At 43.4% G+C, this 25,068-nt stretch overlaps 2 protein-coding genes across 3 annotated transcripts in view; one reads left to right on the top strand and one right to left on the bottom strand.

The window, feature by feature from the left end:
* LOC139474581 (connector enhancer of kinase suppressor of ras 2-like) overlaps positions 1 to 8,711 on the top strand; it is a 63,059-nt gene extending 54,348 nt beyond the window's left edge. The window contains exons 18-20 of one of the 2 annotated variants that reach the window (XM_071257649.1): positions 1,945 to 2,148; positions 3,740 to 3,948; positions 8,317 to 8,711. In XM_071257649.1, the coding sequence (XP_071113750.1) occupies positions 1,945 to 2,148; positions 3,740 to 3,948; positions 8,317 to 8,412 (509 nt within the window). In that variant the 3' untranslated portion in view covers positions 8,413 to 8,711. The remainder of the gene's footprint in view (positions 1 to 1,944; positions 2,149 to 3,739; positions 3,949 to 8,316) is intronic. The other variant, XM_071257650.1, reaches the window with a different exon arrangement.
* Positions 8,712 to 10,946: 2,235 nt separating this feature from the next.
* Positions 10,947 to 25,068, bottom strand: part of LOC139475181 (acetyl-CoA carboxylase-like) — a 79,021-nt gene continuing 64,899 nt past the window's right edge. Inside the window, exons 40-51 of the mRNA XM_071258437.1 lie at positions 24,818 to 24,938; positions 23,814 to 24,022; positions 21,633 to 21,776; positions 20,857 to 20,977; positions 20,276 to 20,369; positions 19,094 to 19,190; positions 18,229 to 18,364; positions 16,893 to 17,070; positions 15,826 to 16,093; positions 15,399 to 15,569; positions 14,357 to 14,490; positions 10,947 to 13,581 (exon numbers count right to left, since the gene is read on the bottom strand). Of these exons, the coding sequence (XP_071114538.1) occupies positions 13,467 to 13,581; positions 14,357 to 14,490; positions 15,399 to 15,569; positions 15,826 to 16,093; positions 16,893 to 17,070; positions 18,229 to 18,364; positions 19,094 to 19,190; positions 20,276 to 20,369; positions 20,857 to 20,977; positions 21,633 to 21,776; positions 23,814 to 24,022; positions 24,818 to 24,938 (1,788 nt within the window). The 3' untranslated portion in view covers positions 10,947 to 13,466. The remainder of the gene's footprint in view (positions 13,582 to 14,356; positions 14,491 to 15,398; positions 15,570 to 15,825; positions 16,094 to 16,892; positions 17,071 to 18,228; positions 18,365 to 19,093; positions 19,191 to 20,275; positions 20,370 to 20,856; positions 20,978 to 21,632; positions 21,777 to 23,813; positions 24,023 to 24,817; positions 24,939 to 25,068) is intronic.

The raw sequence follows: 25,068 nt of genomic DNA, 5'->3' as shown, positions 1-25,068 counted from the left end.
CCAGTATACATATCAACTCCCATACATTCACCCCATGGGGGTGCAGAGTAAGTCTACACTACTGGTATACTGTACATTAATCCTAGGCATATCATCCAGTATACATATCAACTCCCATACATTCACCCCATGGGGGTGCAGAGTAAGTCTACACTACTGGTATGCTGTACATTAATCCTAGGCATATCATCCAGTATACATATCAACTCCCATACATTCACCCCATGGGGGTGCAGAGTAAGTGTCTACTACTGGTATGCTGTACATTAATCCTAGGCATATCATCCAGTATACATATCAACTCCCATACATTCACCTCATGGGGGTGCAGAGTAAGTGTCTACTACTGGTATGCTGTACATTAATCCTAGGCATATCATCCAGTATACATATCAACTCACATACATTCACCCCATGGGGGTGCAGAGTAAGTGTCTACTACTGGTATGCTGTACATTAATCCTAGGCATATCATCCAGTATACATATCAACTCCCATACATTCACCCCATGGGGGTGCAGAGTAAGTGTCTACTACTGGTATGCTGTACATTAATCCTAGGCATATCATCCAGTATACATATCAACTCCCATACATTCATCCCATGGGGGTGCAGAGTAAGTGTCTACTACTGGTATACTGTACATTAATCCTAGGCATATCATCCAGTATACATATCAACTCCCATACATTCACCCCATGGGGGTGCAGAGTAAGTGTCTACTACTGGTATGCTGTACATTAATCCTAGGCATATCATCCAGTATACATATTAACTCACATACATTCACCCCATGGGGGTGCAGAGTAAGTGTCTACTACTGGTAAACTGTACATTAATCCTAGGCATATCATCCAGTATACATATCAACTCACATACATTCACCCCATGGGGGTGCAGAGTAAGTCTACACTACTGGTATACTGTACATTAATCCTAGGCATATCATCCAGTATACATATCAACTCACATACATTCACCCCATGGGGGTGCAGAGTAAGTCTCTACTACTGGTATGCTGTACATTAATCCTAGGCATATCATCCAGTATACATATCAACTCACATACATTCACCCCATGGGGGTGCAGAGTAAGTCTCTACTACTGGTATACTGTACATTAATCCTAGGCATATCATCCAGTATACATATCAACTCCCATACATTCACCCCATGGGGGTGCAGAGTAAGTGTCTACTACTGGTATACTGTACATTAATCCTAAGCATATCATCCAGTATACATATCAACTCACATACGCTCACTCAGTATTGACCTGATGAAGGTGCAAGAAGCTGCCTTGAAACGATAAAGAAGTTCCATTGTTCCATTAGGGTTGTATGTATTCATTTCCTATATACTCTCTGTCTCTACTACTATGCTAGCTACTGACTACTATTATGCTACTATCCTAGCTACTGACTACTTTTATACTACTGTCTTAGCTACCATCTGCTATTATGCTACTATCTTAGCTACTGACTACTACTATACTACTGTCCTTGCTACTGACTACTACTATGCTATCCTAGCTACTACCTGACTACTATTATGTTACTATCCATGCTACTGACTATTATACTACTATCCTATCTACTGACTACTATTAAACTACTGTCCTAGCTACTGACTATTATACTACTATCCTAGGTACTGAATTCTATTATACTACTATCCTAGCTACTAACTGACTACTTTTATACTACTATCCTAGCTACTGACTATTATACTGCTATCTTAGCCACTGATTACTATAATACAACTATCCTAGCTACTTACTACCATTATACTCCTATCCCAGCTACTGACTACTATTATGCTACTATCTGCAATTGCAATTACCATAATTGCAACAATCTGACTATTATTCTGTTCTTCTAGCTACTATCCGACTGTACTACTATCCTATCTGACTACAGTGATGCTACTATCTCCTCCCCCAGATATCTACTACTCAGAGTCGGAAGACGAGGGGGACGACGGGTCCATCGGCAGTCAGATGGGCAGTCAGTTATCACTCAACAGTCAGACGTCCACGTGCAGCACCAGCACGTTGTCAGGCACAGCAACACAAGACTCAGGTGGCAGCACCTCCACTCTGGTGCCAGCTGCAGACTCCTCGGTATCCGTAGAGAAAATACCGAAAGGTAGATGCGTACGTTGGTCAGAGGGCCACGAGGTCAGACATGGTCATTCCCTGACAGTGATGGTCAATTCTTGTACAATCAGCTGATGGTTAGCCTGGCACAGCCTTCATTGTTAACACATCTCCCAATCTCATTAAAATCAGATCTTAGTTCTCGCTGCCGCTAAACAAAGATCTGAGGACATCCCATTACGGGTCACGTCAGACTGACCGTTCGCGAACTCTGACTGACCAATGGAATTACTGACAAGAAGTTGATATTAGCCAATCAGAAGGCAGCTTTCTCATTCTTTACGGCACTAATTTCAAATTGGCGACTTCGCTTCGAAACATATTTTGACAAATTCTCACTTAAAAAATTTGAAACCTGAACAAATGAACGTTCTCAAATGGCTAATATATGGTCTAGATTGTATAGATTCAGTCGTTAAGCCCATAACTATCGTTCGGAATACCCCGTTTTAAAGTTTTCCGGGCTGTATGATTAGAAATCACATTCCGACTGTCACTTTCATGATCGGGTGAGCGACGCTCTGATTGGTCGGATGAAAGATCGTTCTGACGTGAACCCTAATGGGATGTCCTCAGATCTTTGTTCAGTAGTAGCGAGAACTAAGATATGATTTTAATGAGATTGACACATCTCCATGACAGAATCATGTATGAAGCGTCAACACCAGAGAGTAACCAGTCTTGATTATCACCAAAACAGATTCAATTGGGCATGAACGGCAAAATAATGGGGCAAATTATTTGAATAGACCACACAGTTTTATTTCTAAATGCGCGTTGGTTTTAGGACGTGAAACTCGCTTACTTGGGTCGGATGGCTCTTGAGTAGCACTAATAGAGATGGACCAGAAAATCAAGCGACACGATAGTGCATTTACTGATTTTGTTGAAACTAATAATGACATGTTAATTCTGAATTGCGTCTGCTGTGTACAAGTGTAGGGATTCTGTTGCTCAGAAGTAAAGAAAAATGTTTACGAAACATAAAAGTGAAACTAAAAAGTGGCTGACTGTGGCGTATATCAACATTTACGCAATGCCCCAGTTGTTGTTTGATGCAGTACTGATGCAGTAAGATTCCAGCTATATGATGTAAATAATTGAGTGTGGACCAGACAATCCGGTGAATGATATCATGAGCGGCGATCCACACCAGAGTGTGCAGAGTTGCATTCCTTGGGCACCCCAGAAGTCTATGATTGTGGGTTCATATCCTCGTTCGCCCCGATTATGTTTCTAGGTTTGTCAGCACCATATCAGTGCTCATGGATTTTACCGAAGTGGTAAATGTTTAAAACCTGCGTCACTTCAGGTTTTTCTCTCCCATTGAGCTGACACGCTGTCTTATTACTGGAATACTGTTGAAAGTGGCGTTAAATCCAATCACTCACTCACTAGCTCCCTCCCTTCCACCCACTCACTCACTCACTCACTCACTCACTCACCCACTCACTCACTCACTCACTCACTCACTCACTCACTCACTCACTCACTCACTCACTCACTCACTCACTCACTCACTCACTCACTCACTCACCCACTCACTCACTCACTCACTCACTCCCTCTTATCTCTTGCAGAGTCCAGTGTATCCTCCGAACCTCCATCAGGTAGCCATGACGACCTCACAGGTATTTTACGCAACCTACATGGACAAAACCTCACAATAGATGGCATTGATAGGGAACGACTACGTAGAAGTCACATTACATCGGCCGACTTGCTGAAATCGTCGCGAGGAGAGATAAACAAACTTAGGAAACTCCAGTCACTGCAGAGGACATTGAAGGTGTCTGTCTTAGATCTGTTCCTGCTTTTCGCTCCAGGTTGCAGCGGAACGCCTCACTCAACATGCTCCTTGTGTACAACTAGTTCTCACTGCTTTGTTAGCTGTATTTGGTGACGTAGTTGAACACGCTTCGTAGCTCCATTGGGTAGGGTTTAGATGCAGCTGTTTCATTTAATATCTTATTTACTCATTTAATGTCTGATTTGATGTTAAAAATATGATATAGATAGTCTATTCTCATTAGGCTTTAGATTAGTTTTGAGGTGATTATCATTTTGATATTTATTTAGATTTTTCATTTCTGTTGTGATGAAGGAAGCAATATTAGATTTGTATCTTCTTTTCATAGTTATTATTATAACATTTTGCAAAGTATCATAGGCCAGTTATCTGTTATTATCCGGTAGATATGTAGTGGGGTAGCCCAGCAGGTAATGTGTTCACTTGTGGCAGTGAAGACCCAGGTTTGATTCCCCATATGGATACACCATGTGCAGCCAGTACCTGGTGAGCCTCATCATTATATTGTGTGGTGAAGACCTGTACCCACTTCAGTTGTCAGAAGATGGCATCCAACTGTTCCACACTTCCAACTGTCCCACTGATTGATATGAGTCTAAACATTTGAATTCATTTAAATTCATATATTGGTTCTTTGTTCTAAAATCTGACCAATCAATTTAAATTTTAAATATCATTTTTTCAAAAACATTAACCTTGCTATGTTTTGCATAAAAAGTTAACACCCCGAGAAATATTTCCATATTGTCCTGTTACCATGGTTACCTACAATATAGGGGGACAGAGCTGAATGCCTACTGCCTGAGTTGCCGTAAGTGAAAGACACATCCTCGGTTATCTAGGGTATTATATCTTTGTTGTACTTCTGATAACTACCCTGAACTCATCTGCAACCACAGCTTCATTAAGGAAATAATGTCAGCATCTCCATCTCTCTTATCAGAGTTGCATCCCTTTGGCCTCCCAGGATCCTACGATCATGGTATTGATCGTGGTCAACACCATTCCCATGCTTGTGGGTTTCAGATCTCTTTCATTCTGGGCTGCCCTCACTTCGATATAACTGAAAGAGTGTTCAGAGCGGCATGTACCAAACTCACTCACTCAATCACTCACACTCTTTATCAGTGAATTCGCATAATTGACAGTATTCTTAGCGTCACATTTCTCAAATTGACCTCAAACAAAGCTGGAGTTGAGAATGAGGACAGACTATATTCGTCATAATACCACAGGGAAAACGCAACTGGGCCCCATTCCTCGCAGAGATCTTGTTGCTAAGATGATCGTAACGCACATCACAGACTTACAACAGTCACCGTGTGGAAAGGGACCTTGATAATGCAGAATGTGTCCGACAAGGACGTGCACCGATCAAAATGTAGTTTCGGGTAATGGCTCCAAGATGCTAATCATATATAATGGGGATATTATTGACTGGATTATACAGAATGTGTCTGACAAGGACGTGCACCGATCAAAACGTAGCTTCAAGTAATGGCTCCAAGATGGTTATGATATATAATGGGGATATTATTGACTGGATAATACAGAATGTGTCTGACAAGGACGTGCACCTATCAAAACATAGCTTCAGGTAATGGCTCCAAGATGCTTATCATATATAATTGACTGGATAATTCAGAAAGTGTCTGACAAGGACATGCACCTGTCAAAACGTAGCTTCAGGTAATGGCTCCAAGATGGTTATCATATATAATTGACTGGATAATTCAGAAAGTGTCTGACAAGGACGTGCACCTATCAAAACGTAGCTTCAGGTAATGGCTCCAAGATGCTTATCATATATAATTGACTGGATAATTCAGAAAGTGTCTGACAAGGACGTGCACCTATCAAAACGTAGCTTCAGGTAATGGCTCCAAGATGGTTATCATATATAATTGACTGGATAATTCAGAAAGTGTCTGACAAGGACGTGCACCTATCAAAACGTAGCTTCAGGTAATGGCTCCAAGATGCTTATCATATATAATGGGGATATTATTGACTGGATAGTACAGAATGTGTCCGACAAGGAGGATGTGCATTAAGTCAAAACAAAGCTATGGTTAATGTGTCATGCTGCTGGTCTTCAGATAATGGGATATTATGGACTGGATACACAAGAGGCATCCCGCAAGGAGACATGTGTGAGAGCGTTCCGGTGCTCTGGTGCAGGGTTCTGGCCTTGTACACGCTCCCCTCACTTTTGCCAGCTAACTCCCTTCATACTGGAACATCAGAACTCATCATCGTATCACTGTGATGTCACTGACCTCTAATGCCATATATGGGAACTTTTCTAAATTGAACCTCACTCTCTCATCATCATCTTCATCACCATACGATTGCAGTCGAATAAATTTCGAAATTACAAATTTAATTTAATTATCAAATCCTCACTTCTAACACAATATATTCAGCTACTATATAACAGATCATTTCTTCCAAAATGTATGGACGATAATACAGAGACTAAATCGCGTAGTTAGTCCATATCGATGCCTCTGACTTAATGTTATCGTGGAACACGAAATTGTTTGCTTGATTTTATGTACTGTTTGTGTAGACTATATATTAGTTAGTAACATTATTCATATTTATATTATATTTATATCATATTTATATTATATTTATATCATATTTAACCCTCATGCTTCATAAATACCATCCTAACCCTGCATGCTTTTTGTGTGTTTAGTCCATGGAGTGGTTGTCTTGCTTTGTAGTGTTGTTGAATTGTCAATATATATCTTCTTTATTAAGCATTTAGAAGTTTTTACCGATAATGATGAAGGGGCAAGAAGTAGCCCTGAAATGTTGCCTATGTATAATAAAGAAGCTGTTATCCACAACACTACTTCTAATGAAATATCTTCAGTTAAAATATCTTATCTTCATGTAATAATATAATCAAAATGACATTCTGAATTTTTATGATGGTAATACTTGTGAATGACAATGTGATTGATAAACTGTGTGGCTAATATCTGTCATGTTAATACATACAAGTGGTGGTTAAAGGGAGGTAAGTATGAAAAACAGTTCTGGTGATAACCTTAGTGTGTGACAAATGTTATATACTTTCTTAGTGAAATACAAATTGTAGTAATTTTTTGGGGTTGAGTCCCATCCAGGATTCCAACCCACACTCCGAGGTGCCCACACTCTCCCACGATGAGGTGCCCACACTCTCCCACGATGAGGTGCCTCACTCTGAGAGTGTGGGTTCGAATCCCGGACGAGACTCACCCCCAAAAGTACTAGAATTTGCACTTTACTAAGAAAGAGTTATCCCAAATATAACATTTGTTACATTTGACCACTTTCTAAATGGCATTGTGTATTCATAACTTTAGTATGGTCACACAAGTAGTATATTTATGGGTGTGTATTTGTCGTAAACAAAATAAGGTGTTCTTTAGCTTCTTTTGAGTAGTATATTATTGTTGCCGGCATGACAGAAGGCTTAATGGGAATGAAGCATGTCTCTGTGGTCCCTTGGACTGGATTTCATTTTAACAAAATTTCCTATGTTTGCACTGCATGATTTAGTTTTGCCAGGTTGATCGCTCTATTCGATATGGCTGACAGTGTCCTTTACGTATTATACTAACTCATACACTCGGGGCTGATCGATCCCTCTCTGGGAAATGGACACCCCATGGATGTACAGCAGTAGGTGGGACACCTCTTTCACCTCTCTCCCCCCAACCCCCCCCCCCCCCTTATTCTAGTCTTATATCCCACAATGTAGGTATTTGAGCCTGTTATATAGTAATAAGAAACTAAACAGCTGTGGATATAAATTGTGGTGTCAGAATATGGAATAGGTATTTGTGTGAATATTGTGATCAAAACATTGAGGCTTAATGTGACTTACAACATTGAGGGTTAATGTGGTTTACACCCTTGATGGTTAAAGTGGCTTACAACATTGATGGTTAATGTGGCTTACAACATTGAGGGTTAATGTGGCTTACAACATTGATGGTTAAAGTGGCTTACAACATTGATGGTTAATGTGGCTTACAACATTGATGGTTAATGTGGCTTACAACATTGAGGGTTAATGTGGCTTACAACATTGATGGTTAATGTAGCTTACAACATTGAGGGTTAATGGGCTTACAACCTAGAGGGCTGATGTGGCTTATATGGTGTCAGGTAGGTGTATGGTGTACATGCAACAAATCTGTTAGGGAAGTGTGGATTGCATGTGATTGTGATCATTCCTTGTACTGTGTGTGTACTAGAAGTGAGACAGGATGACTTCATATTAGTGGGCAGACTTGGAGCAGAGCTGAGCATGTGTTGCCAATAGCAACTTGTTTGACATTTCAGGCTAAGCAGCTGGAGCTACTGGACATCAACCATTTCCTCGAGGAGCCACTGACACATGACTTGATAAAACATTTCAAGGAACAGCACCCTGGGTAGAGACACCATCGCCGTGGCAACTTCCATGGACAACTTAGACGATGTGATAGCTTATTCATGCACAAACTCCAGACAGTGATACCATCACTGCTGCAACATCAAGGACATCCAAGATCATGTTTAGTTGAGGCAGTGATACACTGGCTCAGGTCAGGTATCACGACAGGTATGCCAAGAACAGACACTCGGGGCTGTCTGAATGTAGTGTGTCTTTCCATAGCTGTAGATGTCACTCCGAGAGTGAGATTGCCGACGCGAAAAACTATGTTGGATCACCGGGGAGGCTTGTGTGAGCGCTTTGTCTGTAGGAATGGCCCCTGTGATTGCTGTGTCTACAATGATGGCCTGTATGAATGCTTTGTCTGCAGGGATGATCATTTGTCACACAAGTTAAATATATGCTGTATGGAAATTGTGCTTCAAGAGACACACTTTGTTCAAACAGAGACTTCATTTCTGGCGGGTTAGTGATTGAATGTTGTTTTATGCCTCAGTCAGCAATACTCATCTGTGTCATGGCAGCCTGTTGTATTGGCAAGTCTAGGCCTAGCAAACCTGTGGCTGACAGCATGCTCCCCACTTAGGGCACAATGACACACAGCCTGCCAGCCTTCCTTTGCAAGGACCAATATTGGGCAACAATGAGAAACTGCAGACCTGTTGTGCACAGAATTCCCAGACGAATCTGAAATCATGTGATATAGAGTGAACTGTCAGAGTTCTTTGTTGTCCAGTTTTGATATTGACATGATCTTGTTATAGTACGCCATGATGTAACTGGAATACTGTTAAAAGCGGCATTAAATCCAACTCACTCACTCGTTATAGTTCCATGTTGTAGTGATGCAAGTCGGTGTTATATGTAACTGAGTGTACTTCACTGTTGAGTGATCTTTATCTTGATGCTTGTGTAATTCAGTGTTGCTCTCAGTCATGTACAAGATGTTCCCACTTGTGTTAGCCAATTGCTGAGACTTGTGTATAAATATTGTTTCTTTGTTCTATGTGCAATCATTAAAGCCTTTGTTTCATAATGTTTGGTTGGCTCTATTTAAGATCTGAGAAAATGATTTTGCAATCCACGAGATCACAATGGTGTGGGAATAACTGCAGTAGGCAAGACAAACCAGTTGTTGATCAATGTCAGACATCTTCGTCCAACACGGCATGGATACAATGACACAATCAACAACAAAGCATGACCGTCTTTCCAGTTTTCCAGTTGCTCTTGAAAGTGAGTGAGATGAGTTTAACAGTGTTAGGGAATTGAACCCAGGTCTTTAGCGCAGCTGGCAAACACTTTAACCACTAGCATGAACACATTGCGTCAACCCGTTCCTCGCTTCAGCAGCACGAAACATATCAACTAAAGCAAGAATAAAAAAGAGCTGTCACAGAAAATAAGGCTATTTATTTGTAGAAAATATTTATTCCCCCAAAAAAAGAAAAGTCAAAGTTTCCAATACTGGATTAATAGCAATCCAGCATAACAAAACTGGAAAAAAATAACTTCACACCTTTTGTGCAGCAGAAAAATGATGATGGTATAAGTGTACTCTGTCATATTTTTGGCCCACACTGTATTGGAGGAAGGCCCCACAGTACATCTACCCTCAACGTCCTGAACCAGCTTGGTGTTTCATTAACGAACAACCACAACACTAAAGTACTCACAGAAATAAAAAAAAACTGTATTTCTCTATTTAAAAATCGACACAAAGTGTTACGTAGCTGTAAATACGAAATAACAAAACAACTCGAAAAATACTAGTCTGGATTTGCTAGTTTGATCTCAGTGAACAATACAAAATGTACTTGACAGGAGGTAATTTGTAGGCACTTTCCACCATCAAAAATAAAACTAAGTCCAAATTGACATAGCAGAAACAGACTATAGGCATTATGCACCTGTTCTCACCTGTCGTCAAGGTGTCATAGGTCATGGACATTCACCTTGATCTACTTATACCTGGTTATGCCCTGTTTCACAATAGTCTGTTTTATTCACATTTTTACACACTTTTACGTGTAAAAAGACATAAAAACATTTGATACGCTGTATTTGTGCCACGGCCCAATTAGTACTAATTTAGTTGTTTGAATATTTACATATTTTGTATATTAACTGCATTTATTTAAGATCTGAGGTCGAAAAAACAGGGTTTTTTTCATTTCCGTGAGTACTTTAGGAGAAAGAGAAGCCTACTTCTTGAAGCAATCGTTTGATCTTATGACAATCTCAGCATGATTAAATATGAATCTCTTGGCTATGAAATTAGCTTTGGCTTGACTAGGTGGGTTAATCTTGTGCCTGAGCGCAATCATCCCTGATTATCCACGGTGTTAAAATAAATACCCCTGTACCCATTCAACAGTAGAGCTTCGTTTTACATGTCAATTTCTCTATCATAATCTTAACAGAAATTGTCTCTCATTTGTGATATCACTGAATGACTCTTTGGTCCTTCCATCTGAATTTGGCTTGAGAAGAAGCTACTGAAGTGATAGGGTCCCAGGTTGTATGATACACAATCGTGTGATCGCCAATCTCATTAAAATCAGACCTTAGTTCTCGCTACCGCTAAACAAAGATCTGAAGACATCCCATGAGGGGTCATGTCAGAACGACCTTTCATCTAACCAATCAGTGCATCGATTACCAGATTATGAAAGTGACAGTCGGAATGTGATTTCTAATCATGCAATCTCGAAAACTTTAACACGGGGTATTCCGAACGATAGTAACGGGTTTAACGACTGAATCCGTACAATCTAGACCATACATTAGCCATTCCAGAATGTTTTTTTGTTCAGGTTTCAAATTTGTAATCGAGAATCTGTCAAAAAATGTTTCAAGGCGTAGTCACCAATATGAAATTAGTGCCGTAAAGCACGAGAAAGCTGCCTTCTGATTGGTCATTCCATTGGTCGGTCAAAGTTCGTGCAAGGTCGGTCTGACGTGACCTGTCATGGGATGTCCTCAGATCTTTGTTTAGCGGTAGCTAGAACTAAGATCTGATTTTAATGAGATCGTGTGATCGCCCACTTTCAGCTTGGAGTGGGAAGCTCCTACTCCCACAACTGACTGAAGACAGGGCTTTGAGACAGTAACTGGTAACTTTTATCCCACTTCATATACAAAGTAACCCACAAGGGGCTCAATAAATGAAATTCAATGGAAGGTTAGATAATAGTCCGCTATTCTCGTGTCGGACACCTCAGCTACCTATCAATTTGATGACCATGAAAACAAGATGGTGTTAACGTGACTTGAGTTCCACACCATGTTCATTTTACATTCAATTTACATTCAATTTATCAGATGAGAAACAAAGTCGGAGAATGTTTTTAATTCGGACAGTCTTACATCATGATGTTAACTTATTGTGGAAGGAAAGCCAGGCTGGATGAAAGTACAATTTTTGAGACACCCATGAACTGACAAAGATGCACTATCAGCACAAATCTGGGATTCAAACTCAAAATCATAACATCCTGGGACAACTAGGGGAGACAATCATTCAGCTCATGTTACTGTTCCAGAGGATTTTGTTCTGCCAGGCTGATTGCACTGGTAGCTGACTCCGCTAAATGCACGGTGTATTGGTAGTCATGGAGACACACATTCAAAAACTAATTCTGTCACTAATATTGAAATGGCGGTAATCTCATTCAGATGATGAATACACATTGAAGACATGAAGCATTACTACTACATCGTCGATCTACCATCAATATAACTGACCAACATAAGGTCTAAATATTTATTTCTAATACTGGTCAAAATGCATCCATTCACAGCAAACAACTCTAATGTACTCATGCTAACTGATACACACTATATACACATCTATCTGAACACACTTTACAGATATGTTCTTACACAACATTCAGGAACTGGTAATTTATTACGGGGGGGGAGGGGAATGTCACATGATCATCCAAAGACCAATCACACACCCCTATATTAAATTAATAGTCCCCTGACTGAAGCCACTATATTAAACTGTCGACTGTTAGCAGATCTTTAACAAAATACAAAACAATACAAGTTCATCCGACAGACACCCTATGAACAGCCACTCATCAAATGCCGATCTTCAGTACAAAGAAACAAACTCCAACAGAGCAATGTCAACTCACAACTGTGATGTATAACGTAACACCTGAATAACTTACAAACAGGCAATAAATACTCCATCTGTACATTTTGGTTTTGTTCAATATTTACATCTCCAAGAATAGACATGACATAAGTAGGCACCACTGATCTAACAACAAAAGTTTCAAAGCATATTCAAACAATTTCAGTTCAAGCCATTTGGATACAGAAGTCGTGAAGTTATACTTCTCAAAATCTTCAAACAGTATAAAACATCTCTTGAGGAATACCTCGGAACAGTCTTTGCACAAGCGGCTCGCCATGCTGTGTTCTGTCAAATGTCCATTGTCTCTCTACTGGGGACGAGACACCAGAGCATGTAGCATCACGGATGTTAATGCCACTTTGCAATGCCATGCTCTGAACCCAAAGTATCTGGGTCCATCTGTACGAAATGGGTTTAGTGTTATGACCATCTGGAATGAGTTGTGGCACCAGCAGTATGAGTTGTACATACCACTAGTATGAATTCTTTGCTGATGACACAATGATTTATAATTTTTCACAACCTATACATATTTTCGGTGAAATATTTGTTTGTGATAATTATCTTTTGATAATGTGGCAACTCAATGTTAACGCACACCACTGTCATGCAAGATTAAATCCCATGACCAATTCCCATCATACGCCAACAGTCATAACAAAATGGCCACCGGCCAATCCAAGAGCTGGACAAGTAACTTCAACATTTTGTATAAATAAGTCCTGAGGTATCTGGTCAAACATATGGATCCGTTTGTTGATCACGAAATATGATTCAATCTAAATGAGCCAGATGAGTTTGTCTGAACACATGAGTTGTCTCACGAGATCTGGTATTCTTCAACCAAATTCGGACAGCGCCACCTGTCCTTTACCACCCTTGTCTACAGCGCCATCTGGTGGGTGTCTACGTCTCCATGTTGGCCAGGATGCGGGAGATCTCCGCCCGCTGAGACTGTGTCATATGCTGTGTGATGTGCACGATGGAGTCCATGGCCACCTCCGGGTTGTCCTGGATCAAGCTGTATGAGACACAACAGTGTACAGTGATGCACGTTTCAGAAAGCCAAGTTGAATCCATTATATTACATACACTCAGTAACATTTTGTACCATCATATTCTAAAAATTTGCCAAACCATCATTTCAAGCTGCTGGACCATCAATTTGGAACAAACTACCACCTGATGTAAGATAAACAGTTGAACTATGTTCTATCAAATACAGATTGAAGACACATTCATTGAGCCTTCATCACATAAGTGTTTTTCAGATGTGTTGAGTTTGAGCAGTTTAATGCAACTGGATACTAGTGCTATATAAATCCATATATGTATGCATACATGTTTTAGTTTGTTGTCTGTTGCAATATTCCAGCTTCATGATGCTGGCCAATAAATAATCCAGTGATTGATATTATGAGCAACAGTTCATGCTGTCAGGGTACGATGGCACTCAATCAACTGAGCAAGTCACAGAGTCTGAGAAACTCTGCTGGAAACCTAACTCATAACACAACGGGCTAAGCTTGTTTGTTTGTTGTTTAACGCCACATTCAGCAATATTCCAGCTATATGACAGCAGTCTGTCAATAATCGTGTCTGGACCAGACAATCCAGTGATTGACATCATGAGCATCAATCAACACAATTGAAATACAATGACATGAATCAACCAAGTCAGCGAGCCTGACCACCAGATCCCTGTAGTCGCCTCTTTCGAGAATGAATAGGTCGCTGAAAATGTATTCTAACCCGGATCTTCATGGGTTACACAGCGTAACACAGTGCGGACTGACCTCCTGACTTGCTGCAACACGTGGTCTCTCTGTATACAGCGGATGTTCTCCAGCACGGTGTTCTTCTCCTGGGTCTCATCCAGCTGGTCCACCAGCCACCCCACGGCCGCCTTGTCGTCCTCGTACAGATAGGCCTGCCAACCCAACAAGCAGAACACTTAGACACAAGATTCTTCTGGTCAGCACACCTGCTGCTGGGTAGTAGCTGACCGGTGAGATCTGGCCACTTCCTTCCAACACCAGCTACTGACTGCTGGAGTCATGTGATGTGATGGGGCTTACTCAGTTCATATTCAAGATTGTTTCACTTATACAGCGACTTGCACGCACTTGTGTTTATGTCTGCTTGTCTGGGAAACCCATAACAAGCCTGGGGGACATATTTTAAGTCCAAAGGCCTATTCTAAGACCGGGGGGCCTATTCTAAACCTGGGTTACCTATTCTAACCTCAGGGGGAACCTATTCTAAGCTTGGGGATTTAAGTCCAGGGATCTACTCTAAGCCTTGGGACTAGGGCGGGGACGGGTAACTCGGGTACTCGGGTCAGGTGGGCCCTGAGTAGGACTCGGGTACCCACTGGACAACCGGACCTGTGGTTAGTCACGTGATATATTGTTTAATGACAAAAAGTATCTAAATCTCACACAACAAGTCACTAATGATCTCATTTCTTTCTGACAATGCAGTAAACTTCAGTGTATGCAAGACTAGATCGTTTTACACATGTATCTAAATACATTTTGTCAGGGCTACGGTCAAACATGTCCAAATCAGACAGTTTGTACCCATCTCTAAATATCTACAGCGGGTACCCAGGTAGGGTCGGGTAATAGGGTGGTGGGTACCTGGGTAGTAAATTTGGACTCGTCCCAACCCTACTTGGGACACAAGTCGAGGGATTTATTCAAAGCCCATTGGACCAATTCTAAGCTCGGTGACTAAGCCCGGGGACATATTCTAAGCCGTTGGGATTATCCCAAGTCTTGGGGACCTATCCTAAGCCTGGTCCAAAGAGGGCTACGTCTTGACAGAGCTACTTACATTGACTGCGCCCTGGTCCTCCACAAACCACCTTCCCAGCATGGAGTCCAGCTGGGCTTCACTCGAGTCCTTGGTGAACAGCCGCATCTTCTTCTTCACCTCGTTCTCCAAGAGACGGCGCCGCAGTCGCCAGTAGAAGAACTCCCTACTCCGCTCCCACTTGAGGATAGCCTGCAATAGAGATTGAAACATACTCATTAAGATCGGAATAGTGATAGCCTATCTTCAGCTTTGACATCATTTCTAGTGTGACTTCAATCCGACTTTACATCACAATAACTTTCGAATGACGTCAACAATGCTGTTCAGATGACCGAAACAAAAAAGTGGTGCATGAGAAGTGATATTTATGACCTCGGTTATTTCTAACCCTATGGGTAATAACTTCTTTTATTGAGTATGAGACAACAATTTCTGCACAACTAACCGAGATTACTCCTTTCTCCTCCATACGCCCAGGGGTGTCGTGGAGGTCTGCGAACTGCACAGCGACTGTGTGGTAGATGGAGAGCAGACTCTCCTCTCTCTTGGCCAGGTCACCCTCCAGCTCCGTCTTCTTCTCCTCGGCCAGGTCGGGGTCCCCAAGGTCCTCCACCAGCTGCCGTACCACCGGGTCCAGGCGCCGGATCGCCTTCTCCAGGTCCTTCCGCCGGAACTTGATCTCCACTGTGCCCTCAGGCTCCAACACCCCTCCTCTACAAGAAGCCACAAAATATATTTGTTTTTGTTTGTTTGTTCTTTCACGTCACAACACAATATTCCAGCTGTACAATGGTGGCCATATTAATTAAGCCAGGACCAGACAATCCAGTGATTGATATAATGAGCACTGTGTGGGAACGATGAGTGAGTGAGTGAGTTGGGTTGGGAAAGATGACATAAATCTACCAATTCACTAAGTTCAATTCATTAAGTTGACAATCATAGGTTGCTGGGGACCATTTCTATCCCGGAATCCCAACAGGGAACAAACGTGATCAAGAAGGCCTCAGAAGGCCATTACAATAATTAATATTTCTGACCATCTTCTACTCTGTTTAGAGTGAAGAAGTGGGATTTTACCCTGTGCCAATATTTCAGCTCTCACTCGATCAAGTGTGCCTGTGCCTGTGCCTTAGCATGTGCGTGTGCCTGTGCCTGTGCGTGCGTGTGTGTGTGCGTGTGCCTGTACGAGCTAATGCTGAAAACTGACTCTGAGCCAACCAGTCCTTGTTTTTGCCCCTGAATGCCGAGCGCCAGGCAGGGTAACAACAAGTACCATCATTTAACGTCTTTAGGATTGACATGGTCGGGGATCGAACCCCAGACCTTCCGCTCTCCGGGCAGACACTCTATGCACTAGACCACGGAGGCGGTTCCAGCCATGTGACTCCATGTCATTCCTACATTGTACCTATGTGTCCAATACATCAACCTTGCACGGGTCTTCAGTGTGACGAGCCAATGCCTCAACCACCAGGCTACCCTACTGCTGCTACTCTGCATGTGATGTACCTGCACAGTTGGTCTGCAAACATCTCCATGTGGGTGGGGTTGATGGTGGGGTCGACCACCACCCATGCCCCGCCCCTCAGCTCGGCATAGGGAGGGATGTAGATGAGGATAGGTTGCTTGTAGTCCACCAGAGCATCCACAATGTAAGATCCAAACTTGAGGACTTGGTCATACATGTCTGCAATCAGAAATATGGGTCTTTACTTAATTTACGCCACAATATTACAGCCATATAACGGCGATCTGTAAATAATTGAGCATTGATCTACATAAATGGGATGCAATGACATGCATCAACCAAGTCAGTGAGCCTGACCACCCGATCCCGTAAGTCGCTCCTGAAGAAATAATAATAAGTGCATTTATAATGCGCCCGATTCCATTAACCGAGTGGATGCTCATAGCGCTACACTATTATTACCCCGGTCAATGGATCAGTGAGCACTCGATTTTCATTCTCAGCTCCCTGGGGAGTATACAACCCAAGCTGCCTGTGAGGCGCTAGAAGGTTAACAGCCACATTGCCATCTCATCCTACCGGGTACCCACTTACTGCTGGGTGAACAGAGGCACATTTCGAACAAAGTCACTTGCCTAAGGAGACACCACACGTGGTACATGTGCTTCAGTGTGGGGCAGGGCCGAAGCCCTAGAAACTCTTAGGAGTCAAGCTGCTGAACGTGGTCACCCATCCAACTACTCTCCGAGACCAATGTTGCTTAACTTCACCTGATTTGGGACCAATTATAACCTGGATCTTCACCGGGGCTTTACTTGAATATCACTGACATGCATTGCCATTCACAGTTCAACATCATGTACAAATAGTTCATCATTGTCATCCACCTTTTACCATGATCAGTTCATTATGGGGATTACCAAGGCAACAATTAGTCATCAGACTACCCAACAGCCCTGACTGATGTTATAAGCAATGTCAACTAGCCTGAACCTGATCCACTGAGCTTATCAATATGAATAATAGGACTCATCATCAGTGAGTGAGTGAGTAGGGTTTAACACCGGAGGAAAGCCCGAAGTGATGCAGGTCTCAGACGTTTACCACTTCGGTGAAACCCACAAGCACAGGTATGGTGCTGACAAACCTAGAAACATTATCGGGGCGAACCAGGATTCGGACCCACAATCATAGATTTTTGGCTTACCCATGTGACACAACTCTGCACAGTGAATAGCTGCGCCGCAGATGACTGGGCCACCCATGCCCCCGGACTCATCACGACTTCTACTGCCACCAACAAGTAGGCATCTTTTGGAAGCAATGACCTTTATCTCCATCTCCATCGGTTTGATCACTATTACAGCAGCATCTCACCTTTCATGCCCCCCGAGAATCCTCTCCAGTTGGCAAAGATGATGAGAGGCAGCTCCTCACGGTTGAAGTCCTTGATGGCCTGGGCTGTCTTGAAGGCGGAGTCAGGGAACCAGACCTGCCCAGCTTGCTGTGTTGCCTGCAACAGGGAATACTGGCATGAAGTTGGTGGCAGAGGATGAGACGGGATTGGATGGGACAGGACGGGACAGGACGGGATGGGATGGGATGGGATGGGACGGGACAGAACAGGATGGGCCAGGACAGGACAGGATGGGACAGGACGGGACAGGACAGGACGGGACAGGACAGAACGGGATGGGACAGGACAGGACGGGACGGGACGGGACGGGACGGGACGGGACGGGACGGGACGGGACGGGACGGGACAGGACGGGACAAAGGAGGTGGGACAAGAATGAGTTGAGGGTTAATTCTGCTTTAAACAGTACTTCAGTCATGTCATGGTGTCAGTTTGATGTGGGAGGAAAGACTAACTTGATACAAACCGTTAATGGTGCTTTTTTGTAAAACTCTCACATGTGTATTGTGCTGACAAACCAAGAATCATAATGCAGTTATGAAACCAGGATCTAAAACCATTAACAATGGATCCATGCCACCTCATGGACACAAAGCAAACTCCATCACTCATTAGTCGAGCTGTGCCCACCAGCCTACATGGAACTTGCAAATGTTCAATCAATGAATTAATTCAAAATTTTAGGCCTCAGACCTTTATGTACGAATGTTATGTTCAGATGTTATTGAGCAGCGCTTAGTGTAGACATGACATGCAAGTGTACATTGCTGGTGCACAAGCACTACACAAGATGAAAGCTGAGTGTTGTTTGTGAGTGTGTCGTACCTTCGATTCGGAGTCGATGTTAGCCGGGTCTGCTGGGACGACGACCTCCACAGACCGAGTCTCCACACTCACGACACCCAGGGGTATACCGCCCAGTCTGTCGGAACACACAACATAAACACATATCCATCACCAGCACCTGAACAATGTTATGACTACACTGACATATTTTCTAGTACATCATGGGTACAATTTTCAGGAAAAATTGCTATTTTGTATATCGCCGGATCATAGATTTTTGGACATCCTACATTTTTGGACAGCTATGTTTATTGTGATTACTCGCCCCATAATGGAGGATGTAGCATCACACAGATATTGTACATGCTCAGATGATGGATTGTTTTTAATGAAAGTTGTCTTTTATAAGTGAATAAGATGTTTTACAGTTGTTGTCCATGTGATTAGAGTGAAAACTATGAATGTTTTTTAAGCGTCCAAAAATAAAACTTATCGTATCACAGATGAACAAAGAGGACGTTACAAACTTGAAACAAACATGAAATTTGCAATAAAAAATTACCAGACATGATGATTTACAACTGCAATCTTGTTTCTTTATGCGAGGCATTATTTCATTGAAATTTCTGCCTGTAACTGTCTAGTATTTGTTTGTTTGTTTGTTGTTTAACGCTGCATTCAGAAATATTCCAGCTATAAGATGGCATTCTGTAAATAATTGAATCTGGATGATACGATCCAGTGATTGATGTCATGAGCATCTAGCCACGGAATTGGGGTATGATGACATGCATCAGACAAGTCAGCAAGTCTGACCACCTGATCCCATTAGCCACCTCTTACTACAAACATAGTCGCCTCCTACAGCAAAATGGGTTGCCAAAGACCTATTCTACCCCGGATCTTCACGGGGCTTAACTGTCTTGTAAAATAAGCCAGAAATAGCAATCAGGTGTATACACCATACACAGATTGGAATATCTGTAATCAAGTCAGTCACAACCTGTGGAGTATGAGGCATACTGACAGTAGTATGTGCCTCCATTCCCTATACCTCTACATGAATTGGTAATTACTGACATGTTCTGCACACTTAGCACAAAATACCAAATATCAGTCTTGATGACTACCTGATAATGCCAGGTGTTTGCCTACAATAGAATCACATCAATGACAACATGAATGACCAGTTGTCTGAGAAACATGAAGACAATTATTTACCTGGCTCTGCCAACAACAACTGTCTGAGCCCATGGGTTGAGGATCTCCATGAAGGAATCCTTGTCGAAGAAGCCGCTCTGCCACTCGCGACTCTCTACAAAAGAAAACTCTACATTAAACACTGAGCTCAGTATCGACTAGTATCTTGCGACACCATTCCATACGGACTGACGATAACATGTGATCAAAACACACCCTGCTACAGTGAGTGAGTGGTTGAGTGAGTGGTTGAGTGAGTGGTTGAGTGGTTGAGTGGTTGAGTGGTTGCACCGATGTAGGCAACTGAACCCGGGTCTTCGGCGCGACAAGCAAACACTTTAACCACTAGGCTACCACACCACCTTTTTGAGTGAGGGACTTAAAATTTACCATGGTCAGCAACATGGTGACAAGTGATATCAGTGAGTATTGTACTCATTGTAGGAATATTGCTGCAGTATCATGGCTGAGGACACTAACATTGCGATAACGCATGTGGGGAACCAAACCCGAGAATCAAACACATTATCCACTCGGCTACAAGTACCAAACTCAGATAACACTACAAACAGTTGATAGAGAGGCGAGAGATGCCTGTTTACCTGGATTCATCCTCCCCGACAGCATCCAGCGTACGTCATACGGAGCCTTGGTGGGCACAAAATCCACGTCTCTGTCTACTCGGTCGTAGGAAGGGATTATTGGGAGAGGGCCATTCCTTTTCTATACACAGAAGATATAACACTATAAGGCAAGCAGCCAAGGCCAACATGCCAACATCAGTGAGCAAAGTAGTGCAAGAGCTCTTTTGTTGGTTGTTTAACACCACACTCGGTGATATTCCAGCTGTATGATGGCGGTCTGTAGATTATCAAGTGTAGACCAGACCATCAAGTTATTCACATCATGAATTTTGATCTACGCAATTGGGATATGATGACATGTTCAACCATGTCAATGAGTTTGAAGTCTGACTCAGTTTAGCAATAGAGTGTTTGGGATCTATTCTAGGCCAGTTCAACATGGAAAATAAGGTATATGAAACAAGAGCTTTACATATGTCTTCTAGGCCCAGAAGTAAACAATCATTACTAAACAATGTAGAATGAGAAACATTCCAGCAACATCACGGTGGGGAACACCAGAAATGGGCTTCACACACCGTACACATGTCAGGAATCGAACCCGGCTCTTTAGCGTGACGAGCAAACGCTTTAACCACTAGGCTACCCGACTGCCCCCTAAACAGTGTAGAACATTCCAAGATGGCCACTAAATAACACTGTAGGACACAGCCAAAAGGCCTCTAACAAAACACTGTAAGACATACCAAGAACAGACAACTAAGATGGCCACTAACTAACATTGTAGAACATACCAAAGGCATGTAGGAGAGCCACTGGAGAATCATACAGCATCCCTCAAAGTCGTCGGGCACCACGTCGTGGGAGACGCCGTTGTTGTGCATGATCTGGATGCCGCCGAGCTGGTTGTTGCTTGTGTACACCTCCCGCCCCAGCACCTGACACAGGAAACATGTTGTACTCTCACTGCCAATGTCTGCCAATAACTGACTCAGTTGACATTGTTATGCTTGCTTGTTATCATGCTAAAGTAGGAAATTGGTCCAAAATTAATTTGTGTTCACCATCTCCTGTGCGCCTTCTACCTTATTGAGTGCCCCAGCACCTGTGTTCAGCCTACCTTATTGAGTGCCCCAGCTCCTGTGTTCAGCCTACCTTATTGAGTGCCCCAGCTCCTGTGTGCAGTCTACCTTATTGAGTGCCCCAGCTCCTGTGTTCAGCCTACCTTATTGAGTGCCCCAGCTCCTGTGTGCAGTCTACCTTATTGAGTGCCCCAGCTCCTGTGTTCAGCCTACCTTATTGAGTGTCCCAGCTCCTGTGTGCAGTCTACCTTATTGAGTGCCCCAGCTCCTGTGTGCAGTCTACCTTATTGAGTGTCCCAGCTCCTGTGTGCAGTCTACCTTATTGAGTGCCCCAGCTCCTGTGTTCAGCCTACCTTATTGAGTGTCCCAGCTCCTGTGTGCAGTCTACCTTATTGAGTGCCCCAGCTCCTGTGTGCAGTCTACCTTATTGAGTGCCCCAGCTCCTGTGTTCAGCCTACCTTATTGAGTGTCCCAGCTCCTGTGTGCAGTCTACCTTATTGAGTGCCCCAGCTCCTGTGTTCAGTCTACCTTATTGAGTGCCCCAGCTCCTGTGTTCAGCCTACCTTATTGAGTGTCCCAGCTCCTGTGTGCAGTCTACCTTATTGAGTGCCCCAGATCCTGTGTGCAGTCTACCTTATTGAGTGTCCCGGCTCCTGTGTGCAGTCTACCTTATTGAGTGCCCCAGCTCCTGTGTGCAGTCTACCTTATTGAGTGTCCCGGCTCCTGTGTGCAGTCTACCTTATTGAGTGTCCCGGCTCCTGTGTGCAGTCTACCTTATTGAGTGCCCCAGCTCCTGTGAGCAGTCTACCTTATTGAGTGCCCCAGCTCCTGTGTGCAGTCTACCTTATTGAGTGCCCCAACTCCTGTCTGCAGCCTACCTTATTGAGTGCCCCAGCTCCTGTGAGCAGTCTACCTTATTGAGTGCCCCAGCTCCTGTGTGCATTCTACCTTATTGAGTGCCCCAACTCCTGTCTGCAGCCTACCTTATTGAGTGCCCCAGCTCCTGTGAGCAGTCTACCTTATTGAGTGCCCCAGCTCCTGTGTGCAGTCTACCTTATTGAGTGCCCCAGCTCCTGTGTGCATTCTACCTTATTGAGTGCCCCAACTCCTGTCTGCAGCCTACCTTATTGAGTGCCCCAGCTCCTGTGAGCAGTCTACCTTATTGAGTGCCCCAGCTCCTGTGTGCATTCTACCTTATTGAGTGCCCCAGCTCCTGTGTGCAGTCTACCTTATTGAGTGCCCCAGCTCCAGTGTGCATTCTACCTTATTGAGTGCCCCAGCTCCTGTGTGCAGTCTACCTTATTGAGTGCCCCAGCTCCTGTGTGCATTCTACCTTATTGAGTGCCCCAACTCCTGTCTGCAGTCTACCTTATTGAGTGTCCCAGCTCCTGTGTGCAGTCTACCTTATTGAGTGCCCCAGCTCCTGTGTGCAGTCTACCTTATTGAGTGCCCCAGCTCCTGTGTGCAGTCTACCTTATTGAGTGCCCCAGCTCCAGTGTCCAGCCTACCTTATTGATTGCCCCAGCTCCTGTGTGCAGTCTACCTTATTGAGTGCCCCGGCTCCTGTGAGCAGTCTACCTTATTGAGTGCCCCAGCTCCTGTGTGCAGCCTACCTTATTGAGTGCCCCGGCTCCTGTGTGCAGTCTACCTTATTGAGTGCCCCAGCTCCTGTGAGCAGTCTACCTTATTGAGTGCCCCAGCTCCTGTGTTCAGCCTACCTTATTGAGTGCCCCAGCTCCTGTGTGCAGTCTACCTTATTGAGTGCCCCAGCTCCTGTGTGCAGCCTACCTTATTGAGTGTCCCAGCTCCTGTGAGCAGTCTACCTTATTGAGTGCCCCAGCTCCTGTGTGCAGTCTACCTTATTGAGTGCCCCAGCTCCTGTGTGCAGCCTACCTTATTGAGTGCCCCAGCTCCTGTGAGGATGATATGGGAGTTCTCCACTTGAATGATCCTCTGTCCGAGTCTCACCAGGTATGCGCCGATACCGATGGCTCGACACGTAACGAGGTTGATGGTGATGACCTCATTGTAGGCAGTGGATGATTCCCCAGCAATCATACCCGACCCCCTCAGGTTCTCCACACCCAGACCATCATCCTTACCTAGGCAAACAAACACAGGTGGATCAATTACCTGGGCAAACAAACACAGGTGGATCAACTATCTGGGCAAACAAACACAGGTGGATCAATTACCTGGGCAAACAAACACAGGTGGATCAACTATCTGGGCAAACAAACACAGGTGGATCAATTACCTGGGCAAACAAACACAGGTGGAACAACTATCTGGGCAAACAAACACAGGTGGAACAACTATCTGGGCAAACAAACACAGGTGGATCAACTACCTGGGCAAACAAACACAGGTGGATCAATTACCTGGGCAAACAAACACAGGTGGATCAATAACCTGGGCAAACAAACACAGGTGGATCAATTACCTGGGCATACAAACACAGGTGGATCAATTACCTGGGCAAACAAACACAGGTGGATCAATTACCTGGGCAAACAAACAGAGGTGGAACAACTACCTGAGGAAACAAACACAGGTGGATCAACTACCTCAGGAAACAAACACAGGTGGATCAACTACCTGAGGAAACAAACACAGGTGGAACAACTACCTGAGGAAACAAACACAGGTGGAACAATTACCTGAGGAAACAAACACAGGTGGATCAACTACCTGGGCAAACAAACACAGGTGGATCAATTACCTAGGCAAACAAACACAGGTGGATCAACTACCTGGGCAAACAAACACAGGTGGATCAACTACCTGAGGAAACAAACACAGGTGGAACCATTACCTGGGCAAACAAACACAGGTGGAACAACTACCTGAGGAAACAAACACAGGTGGAACAATTACCTGATGAAACAAACACATACCGATGATGTCGGTGATCTTGTATCGGGATTCTCCCTGATCCTCTATGAGCTCTGCTCTCACGGAGTTCATGGCACTCACTTTCTTGAAGTCATCAGGACGCAGGTACAAATATTTGAAACCCTACACAGAAAGTAGGTATTAAAGCCAAAATGACTCCAAAATGATGATTAAAGAGGAAGGTGCTATTTAGTCAAATGAAGAAAACAAAAAAAAAAATTTTTTTTTCTCTAATTGAAATTTCATTTTCATT

This window comes from Haliotis cracherodii, unplaced genomic scaffold, assembly GCF_022045235.1.
Source record: "Haliotis cracherodii isolate W230 unplaced genomic scaffold, xgHalCrac1.p SCAF_3, whole genome shotgun sequence".
Taxonomy (NCBI): domain Eukaryota; kingdom Metazoa; phylum Mollusca; class Gastropoda; order Lepetellida; family Haliotidae; genus Haliotis; species Haliotis cracherodii.
Note: the sequence above shows the minus strand (reverse complement) of the source record. Positions and strands in the feature narration are given on the sequence as shown.